At 39.9% G+C, this 10026-nt stretch overlaps 2 protein-coding genes across 2 annotated transcripts; both read right to left on the bottom strand.

Moving 5' to 3' along the window:
- Positions 1 to 218: 218 nt before the first annotated feature.
- On the bottom strand, positions 219 to 5184 carry LOC107561842 (inward rectifier potassium channel 2-like). The gene is made up of 2 exons (XM_016246336.1): positions 5019 to 5184; positions 219 to 2212 (listed from the first exon to the last, which is right to left on the bottom strand). Exon 2 carries the CDS (start codon positions 1965 to 1967, stop codon positions 684 to 686), a length of 1284 nt encoding a protein of 427 aa, XP_016101822.1. The 5' UTR covers positions 1968 to 2212; positions 5019 to 5184; the 3' UTR covers positions 219 to 683.
- A 1876-nt stretch (positions 5185 to 7060) lies between these two features.
- LOC107561828 (inward rectifier potassium channel 16-like) lies at positions 7061 to 9089 on the bottom strand. The gene has a single exon (XM_016246323.1). The coding sequence runs from the start codon at positions 8998 to 9000 to the stop codon at positions 7837 to 7839; it is 1164 nt and encodes a 387-aa protein (XP_016101809.1). The 5' UTR covers positions 9001 to 9089; the 3' UTR covers positions 7061 to 7836.
- Between the last annotated feature and the right edge of the window lie 937 nt (positions 9090 to 10026).

Below are 10026 nucleotides of genomic sequence, written 5' to 3'. Positions count from 1 at the left end.
CTTAAATAGAAAGGAAAAGAGGGGATGATGGAATAATTAACTAGATGGTAGGAAAATGACTTTTTAATGATACTTAAGACATTGACTAACACTTCTGGCTGTTTTTTTATTATTTAATTTATTTATTTGTATAATGATATTTCTAAAAACTATTATTATTTTAATATTGTTAATATGAAGCATTTATTTCATTTTTCATAGCTATTCAAAATGCCTAATTCAATTGACAGAACTTAATATTTACATTTTCCATAACGATATTACCAACTTTGGTAGCAGCATATGTAAAAGGCTGAAAATATTAGTCTGAGCTGAGATCATTCTTACATTGTTGGACAACTGCACATGGACACATGCCTGCTCATTTTCAAGTTTTGCCAACCAGTTACATGCTCTCGGCTTCACGTCATTCAGAAGCAACGGTCTAAAAAGGTAGTGTCACCTAATTGGGGAACTCTCTCTTCTCCTCCCTTGATGTGCATTCTTCATTAGCTGTGCAGTGCCTCTATGCTGTGTTTTATTTAACCATGCATATTTGTAAGAACACTCTTGTACAGTTTCTCTGTCGATTCCTCCTCGTAACTGTACCGTTAGCTTGAGTCTGGCTCGCCGAGGGGCTCAGTTCAGCTCAATGTGCCTGTATGAAGAGGTGTCTGTAAAACCTTTCCGCTAGTTCTGCACAGTCATATTTCAGATTCCCGCCGTAGAGGCCGCGGTTCTAAAGGAACAGTGGCCTGGCTGTGGTCTGAGTCTGAGCTAGTGTCCGTGTTTGTCCCACCAGGGCCCAGGCTGTCCCCGTTCCCTTCCTCTTTCTCCTCTTTGTTTGAAAGGGCCACCTCGTTCTCATAGCAAAAAGAATTTGAGTTGGATAGGATATATTTTTTCTCAGCAAGGTCCCTCGAGCTGCACAGGGGGGTGCTGGGCACTTCGTAGGTCTTGTGAAAGCGAGAGTAGTCCACTTTGTAATAGTTTTTCTCCTCGAAGAGGACAGGCTCAAATCTGTGTCCCCACAGGATCTCACTGGCCACGTAGGAGCTGCGGCACTGGGTGGTCATGGCTGTGGCCTCCACCATGCCCTCCAGGATAACTACGATTTCAAAGTCAGAGTTCTCCATTTCCTGTTTGCTCATGTCATAGAAAGGGCTGTCCTCATCGATCTCATGGACGATGGTAATCGGTGACACCAAGAAGATGCGGTCAATGCCACTGTCAAAGCCCACGTCGATGTCCATCTGGTCTAAAGGGATAAACTCTCCCTCAGCTGTGGTGCGAGATCTAAGGAGCTGAGCTCGAACGTGGGCCTCTACCAGGTGGCTTTTGCGCAAGTTGCCCACCCTCCACATCAGACACAGCTTATTATCCCTCATGGCCACCGTAGCATTGTGGCTGAACACCAGAGTCTCGTTCCGCTTCTTGGGCTTTGCCATCTTTGCCATGACAGCACCGATGATGAAGGCGTCAATGATGCAGCCGACTATGCTCTGAAATACAACCATGAACACAGCGATGGGGCACTCATCTGTAACATATCGATAACCGTAGCCGATAGTGGTCTGAGTCTCAATAGAGAAGAGAAAGGCAGCTGTGAAGGTGCTGACGTTGGAGACACACTTGGGCCCGTCGTTATCCAGGTCTCCGTGGAATATTGCAACCAGCCAGAAGATACATCCAAAAAACAGCCACGACAGCAGGAAGGCCAAGCAGAAGATAACGAACATCCATCGCCAGCGAATGTCCACACACGTGGTGAAGATGTCGGCCAGGTAGCGCTGGCTCTTCTCGCTGACGTTGATGAACTGCACGTTGCAGTGTCCGTCTTTCTTGACAAACCTGCTCTGGGTCTGGTGACGGGTGTGGACCTTGCCCTTCCCATTACCGTACCCATTTGGCACCGCAGCAGTGGCCAACTTCATACCGTCCTCCTCTGATGACACGATGCTGTAGCGGTTGGCCCGCACACTTCCCATCACCTCAGTCTGGGAGGTCTGTGCTGTTTCTGCTTTGGAAAACAGTCTTAGTTTCTGGAAAAAGCGTTGGAGAAACAGTTTTGAAACACTCACGGGGACCAACACAAGCAAGAAATGGGGTTGTTCAGAGCCGGACGCAGGAGGCGTCTCTTTGCTCCAGTTGGACCTTTGATTGACAGAAAGGGCCAAGGATGGCGTGATCACTCGGTTCTCATCTGCTCTGGTGATATCATCGATCAAATGTCCTATAAGAAACAAGAAACGAGATACACGTTAACATTAACTGGCAAAGACTGTAAATGCAACATTCTCTGCACATTAACTGAACTGAATTTTTGGATCTAACAGCACACAGGTCTCCGAGATCAAATGTGATGCACATAATTCTCACACATTCTCATGCAAGTCTCAGCTTGTACTGATAAATTTGTACACTGATTAAATCATAATGTTAGCATTTCCCTATGAATTTAGGATCACATGAAATAATACTAACTTTGATGCATGGTATGTGCTTAATCAAAAACTCATACTTTGAAACTTAAGAGGACCCAGACCATTCCTTTCAGACTGATAAAAAAAACAGCAGCGTTAGCCAACAAGACTTTACTCAAAATGGACAAATCATCAGTGAGGCTGTGAAGTAACGACTGAAGGTTTCTTGTCTGATTGTGAGATTTTTTCAACTTATTTTGTCCATATGTTGAGAAAGAAAATTCTTCATTTTCTTGTGCAACATCAAAGGTTTTTATAACATGTCATAATTTCAATCTCAATTACCACCTGCATCAACACCTTCGTCAATTTAATTAAATCAAATAAAAATTTTGTAATTTTCTTAAATACAATGACATTTTACCAGGTAGTGCACCACATCACTTGATAATGCCATGCCAACCTGTCTGTTTATGCGATTTCTCTTATGCGTATTACCATTAGTAATTAGTTCACATACTGTGCTAATCAGGGTAAGGGTGAATGGAAAATTGTTTTGTTCAGTCACGTATGTCTCTTACCAATGCACTAATTTAAATAGCCAAAAACTCATCTAACCCACAGTGGAGTCCTGAAAGCTCTACTTAAAACCTTTATAGTACCTTTCCGTATATTTAACATGTTATCTATTTTTAGTGTACTGAACAATAACAAAATGCTTTTAAAGAGTGTCTCACAGGATATTCACAAATCATCACAAAAAGGTCATCACAGGTATTCCAGGTAAAAAGCTGAAACAGCTGATCTTTTCCATGAAAAATGGCACTATAAAATAAGACCTGTTCCCTATAGGATTTTTGACATTTTAACAGTCAAACAGGAAAAACTCATTTAGTCAATGGAGAACAGCATGCATTCTGATCAAATCTGTTCTTGTGTCCAACCTCTTCAAATACCGTCTCAAAAGTACATAACATACTGAACTATTGCTTAAACATCAGCGACGATAAAAACAAGCTAAGACTGGTTTGCAGTAGGGTGCAGCGCAGGGACTGAGACCAGGCTTGTTGACTTGAGAGCTTGTCCTCTGGGACCTCATCTTCTCTCTCAGCAGTTTAATGACAGCCCTGTGACAATTCCCTGGGGAGGGCTAAAACACTACTCATTAAAGCTCCTATTCTGCCCTCAATGTTCTTAGCAACCATAACTGAAAAGAAAGGTCCCATTTTATCTTATTTAGCAGATGCACGAAATGCAGAAGGATTTGAGAGAGGAAAAAGACAGCAAGCGAGTAAGAGGCAAAGAACCAGAGAAAATAATATATTTGTATTTAAACAGAAATTACTTTTTTTTTTTTTTTTACTAGTAAGGACATTTCTGCCATCTACAACAAAAGTAAACTGTTAATTTCTTTTGGTTTTACTAAAGACATGCTTTTCACATGTGGCCCCACAGACATTCAGATAAAGAGCAGGTTGATAGATGCCATTATTTCTTACATGAAACATAATATGACAGTGTTTATATCTAGGAAAGATGTTTATTTTGATGGCGTGGACCAGTGAGGACCAATGGAAAATGTTACATAAAAGTCTACATTCTTTTGAGTGATCTAACTAGGATTAATATTCCTCAAATATGGTTGTATATTTTAGAGAAATTCCTTTTGCCCTATTATCACTGTTAACAGTTTACACCGTGGCGTGCATAGACCTGACAGTAGCTGCATATCGAAAGTCTCGGAGTCTTTAAGGCAGAAAAGTGGATCTGTGTCTGTCAGCCGACTGACGCCTGACAACTGCTGAGCACAGCTGTGCTCCAAATATATTAGACAAATGCATACTTAGCAACATTGAGCTCAATAGAATAGACTACTAAGAACAATACTAGGCTATATAATATTTAACATCATGTTACATGCAACAATACACATAATGCAGTACTAAAACCCATATGTTCATTTTATTAAGCAAATCTGTCAGGCAGGCATATGGAGAAGTCAACAGGTGTGGAAGGAAAAGACATTACCTTAATCTTTTTTTTCACAGTTTCTTTCTTTTGAATGACTACTTAATACACGTATAAAGTAATAAGAAACTCAGGATGCTGTCACCTTGTGCATTTGTCTTCAGAGAAAATCAAAATCAAATATTGATCACGCTCTCTCACAAGTTTCATTGAAGTGTCATGTGCATGAGGGAAAATCATGCATATAAGAAAAAATATGGATAATACCATCCCATAAGAAAAATCTTAGTGTTTTCCTTAGACAGCAATCATATTAAATGGAGCTCAAACTGAGACTGTTTAATTAAGTGATCTGCCTCTCAGGGATTTTGTTGTTGTTGTTTTTTACTGATATAATGTGTATCCTATAGGCTTTTAATAGAGAGCTCAACAATGTTCTCAAACTATGCGACTGTCTGCTATGAAAAGTGAAATAAATCCGGGAACTCCACTAAAAAGTCTGATGAATTGAAAGAGCAACATCTGAGCCACAACATTCTTAATGAAATTAAGTTAAAATGCATTGCACAAAACACATCATATTGTCAAACAGTCCGGGTTTATTTACAGTTACATAAAATATGTCAGCAAATATATGTGCGACCTTACCTAGTCATTTGTAAATGAACACGAAACAGTTCTCATATATATCCCACGAATGGTTTTACTATCCACACTGTCCCCTCATTGATCTGATTCTCTCCACGTAACGTATTAATAGTATTTGATATGAAGCATAAGAACAAAAAGTCCACGTTTCTCCTCTTGTTTGCGGCGTGCGGTAACTCATGTGCTGTTTCTTCTAGGCTTCAAACCCATTTAAACAACAAGCAACAGCTGGCCACGCCCCCTCTCTTAAACCCGGCCAATCCGATGAGTTTCACGAGCGGATAAAACAATCAGACTGGAGAGCAACTGAAACGCGGAACCACAGCGGCTTGCGAATTAAGGATTGAATCCCCCCAATGGAAGCCAAAACTAAAGCTTGTGGGAGTTTAAAAAGTATGTATTCTTTCATAAGTGTGCATATGTGTCAGCAGAGTTTTCAACCACAGTTACAAGTTAGTCACAATGAGCTAAACAGACGCTGACAAACACAAGACGCGTTCGCCTGAGGAGGTAACCATAGCAACAGTGCGGTTTTTCTCAATGCCTGACGTTATTTCGACAAAACATAAGGTCATTATTTGTTTACAAGTCATAAATATAATCGCAACGTGATTTAAACCGTCGCTCGAATCTCGCCCGGTTTCACTGCGAAAATTACTAACCGAAAAGTCAAGTAAGTTACACTGAGAAAAATAGTGTGTAATTCCCACACTGACCTCAGATATTTAATTATGAGTAACTATGAGACCAAAGGCAATGTGGACATCGTTTATCAGGCTTCAGATTTAAACCAAACACTTCTTTATATAGATATTTTGTTCCAATAAACAAATCATGTATACAATAATTTAACATGAAATACTATTGTGGCCTTTAGTCTAGGTTATGCCATTGATAACAAACAGTGAAGTTTTAACAGTTTCCAAATGTGCTATTCTGGGGTTTGCCATGATGAAATATGATCAACAAATAGTATAGGATCCATTGTATGCATTTCCACAGCTCAACTCCGAAACTATTCAGGCTTTGTCTTCCAACATCTGTGCGTTGTATTGGTGGGAATCAGTATTTCAAGACCATTGTGAAAGAAATTAATGATCATTTATTGTTCAGTCAGAGGAATGTCTCTCCATCTCTTTATAAGTGGTCCAATGAAAACCCAGCAGCAAGTGTTCCACAGGCCTTTGCCCTTCCCGGCACACTGCTTACTTATCATAACTAATGAGCCGTGTTAAACTTTTATTTGTGAAGCTGTTGCAAAGTGCTTATTTTAGTTACTTTCTTGTTTAAGTCTATAAATAACTATTTATACATACTATTTATAGGCGAAACATGGTGTCTGTTTACCTTTCAGCCTAATTTGAGGCGATGCTTGGACAGCACTGGATCCAACCACAAGGTGGAGGGCTAGAGACTTCACTTTCCGAGGAACATGTCCTGAGACCCAGCAATTTTATTCACTGTAGTAGACATGTTTTTTGTTAATATATCTGAGACCATACATGCCACTGTTTTAAGTCCTGGTCTTTTTTGAAGAGGACATCCTGGACTTTTTTTGTCATTCCAAATTATTGGATGTGGTCAATGTGATCACATCAGTGTATGGTTGAACAATTATAAAATGTGACTATATATAACAACAGTAATTTAATCAAATAATATATTTAAGGCTTCTCTAAAAAATTTTTATATAAATGATCTGTTTATTATAATATACTGTATATGTTAAAATGTATACATTTATATTAAGATATGATGCAAGTATTTCAGAATTGCTTGGTTGTAGGAGGGGAGGTCTTTCAACAGTCATACATTGCACAATGAAATCTAAATACTCATTTATCAACCATTAAATTGTCCTTAGGGGAATTGGATGCAGACTGTGTAAATATGGACCCTTCTCACAAGACTGTGATGACGCATTTCAATGGTCATCAGCATCGTAAATCCTCCAAAGTTTTTTGTATTTTCATTTTTGGAAAGATTTATACATTTATAACACTATGCTTTGTATTATTTTGCTATTTGAGCAAATGGGAATGCAAATAATATATTTGTGGTAGTCTCCCATTCACTGCTATAGACGTTTACCCAACTATAACAACTTCTGCTGCTGAGAAACCCGTAAATGTGAAAAAGGTCAATTGAAAATTGCCGCTGGGGCTCTGTTTCCAAAAGATTTTATTAGTTGTTTGGACGGAAAGGTTAACCACTTTGCAAAATAAGGTGGAACAGTGTTCTGTACTTACTCAGCTAATGCTAAAGAGACACACTGACTGACCACAGTTGGGTCCGGTTAATGTCACTGTCATGATAATTGATCCATTGCCTCTTATGTAAGTTGAAGGTTTGGGTTCATAATTTAATCAAGGAGGTCCTTTTTTCCATCTCTTGATATCAAAGAACCTTCAAGGTCATAGAAGACGAGTCCGTAATGTCCATCAATTTTTTCTATGTCTGTGATATCAGTGATTAAGTGGTATAAAGTGATATTGAGTTTGTGGAAGGCTGCTGAATGCCACATATACAACATAAATAACATACTAATTAAACAACACTTTTATATTATATTGAATATAGTGCTCTAATTGGATTCTCATCAAACCGAAGGGCCTACAGGGCTTTAATGTGATTTTCCAGTACTAGTCCAGGATACTATATTAGAAAGGCCTTTTAAGATCTTCTTGCTAACTTACTAACAGCACACCTTAATGTCTAAATCTAACTATAAGTGCACTATTTCTTACAATAGTGATGCCCTTTGAGGAAGCCCTATTTCAAAGTGCTATAGCAGAGTCTGGATGTATCAAGGCCACTGTTATAGCTCGTGTTCTTGGACAGCACTGCTGGTGGATGCTTTTTCTGCCTCAAGACTATTCCCATTAACCAATTCCACCGCTGCTGTTGGAGAACTTATGTGGAGTGGTTTGTGTTTTGGCCGTTGAGAGTACTTCTTTAGGTCATACTCCTCTGCGCTTAATTCTGGGACCAGGACTTTAACTGTGTGGTTGAACAGGGCGTAGTCCACTCTGTAGTTCCTGCGGGTAACCCTGATCATCTCCTGAAAGTGCTGGCCCCATAGAATCTCACTTGGAGTGTAGGATGTGCGTGTCTGGTGAAGTATGCCTGTGCAGTCGTCTGTGTAGGTGAAAGAGACCACCAGCTCAAAGTTCTCCTTCCTCAGGTCCTTCAAGCTCACCTTGTATAGAGGACTGCCAGGGGTGATTTTATGAACTGTAGTCGTTGGGGTGGCCAGGATAATGTTGTTCTCTTCAATGTTGAGGTCTTTGTATGTAACGTTAACTTTTCCTGTGCTGTGTGCCAGGTGCCGTACCAGTTGTGCATGAGCCGTTCCTTCTACCATGTGGTTCCTTCGGAAGTCCCCGACCCGCCATGACAGGCATAGGTGATCGTCACGCAAGCTGATCACTGCACAATTGCTGAATCCAACCGTTTGTGCTCTCTTACGGGCAGATGCCATCTTTGCGACTGCGATGCCGATGACAAAAGTGTCAATGAAGACACTGATAACATCTTGGATGGTAACTATGATGATGGCAATCATGCAGTTCTCAGACATCCCCCGAAAGCCATAACCAATGGTGGTCTGGGTCTCTAATGAGAATAGAAAAGCAGCTGTAAAACTTCGAACCTCATAAACACATGGCTCATTGTTGGGGTCTTTCATATCGCCGTGGGTCAAAGCAATGATCCAGAACAAAATTCCAAAAAAGAGCCATGATAAAATGTAGGAGAAGGCAAATGTCAAGAACATGACCCTCCAGCGGATCTCCACCAGGGTGGTGAAGATGTCAGTGACCCAGAGAAGCCACTCCTCTGGAACGTGGTGCACAACCATTTTACAGCTCCCATCTTTTTTCACGTATCGTTTCTTCTTGGAGTAGTAGTTGTCATCTGTAAGCACATTGGGAATTTCGTCACTGCACTTCACTCCGGAATACTGTACTGTGCCCGAGTTCATGCTGCCTCAGTCTAGAGAAGAGAGAAATTCAGATTCAGATTCACAGGTACCCGTAATACTGAACTCAATTAGATACACACACACACCCACACACACACACACACACACACACACACACACACACACACACACACACACACACACACACATATATATATATATATATACTGTATATATTGCATCTTGAATAGACAAACTGATTTTTACATCCTTGCAAAAATGTGATAGTTATTCTGAACATGTTGTCAGTTTCATTTTAGCCAACTCCAGGGAGCCGACGTCTACACCAGTGGTTCCCAAAGTGGGTGCCGTGACAACTGGCTAAGGGTGCCGCAGAATCTTAGCTTTTTTTCCAATTTAAACAACCTAAAATAACTATCGTACCATATAATAACCTTTTACCGTATATATTTTAAAAATAGCCTATATCAAAACACCAACATATGAGCATGTCCAAATGAAAATAAATAAGTGAAAAAACAATTATGTATTTCATACTTATTTAAAGTTTAAATATGTATTTACCGGCAATTAGACTGTTCTCAGGAGAGAATCGCTCCGTCCGCTCTGCCCTTTGTACTGGTGCACGCTCAATTTCATACCTATTTCACGCAGTGACTGACAGGTGTTAGACGGTGTTCACGGTTTTACCGATGTGAAGCCGCAAGTTTCAGTGTTTCAGTTTCAAGTGAAGCCACGGCACCGCCCCCACCGTCGTTTTGATTTTTTATAGTAATAAAAAACATTTAGTTCACTACAATTAAAACTGAATGCGGCTGCTCAATGTAGCGTGTCGAACGACAGTCGAATCACAGATCAGATCTCATTTATCTAGCAAGGAGAAGCTGACAAGAAGAGAGACAAGACATTTGTTTCTTATTTATTTGGTTCCATCCTGTTTGCTGATTTAAATTTATTTAAACTGTATTTTTTTACATCAATATGCCATGTCTCCAATCTTTCTTATTCGTTTTGCTAATAAACATACATTTCTTATTTATTTGGTTCCACAGTGTTTACTGATCT

The sequence above is a fragment of the Sinocyclocheilus grahami genome, unplaced genomic scaffold (genome assembly GCF_001515645.1).
Source record: "Sinocyclocheilus grahami isolate Dianchi unplaced genomic scaffold, SAMN03320097.WGS_v1.1 scaffold794.1, whole genome shotgun sequence".
NCBI lineage: Eukaryota > Metazoa > Chordata > Actinopteri > Cypriniformes > Cyprinidae > Sinocyclocheilus > Sinocyclocheilus grahami.
Note: the sequence above shows the minus strand (reverse complement) of the source record. Positions and strands in the feature narration are given on the sequence as shown.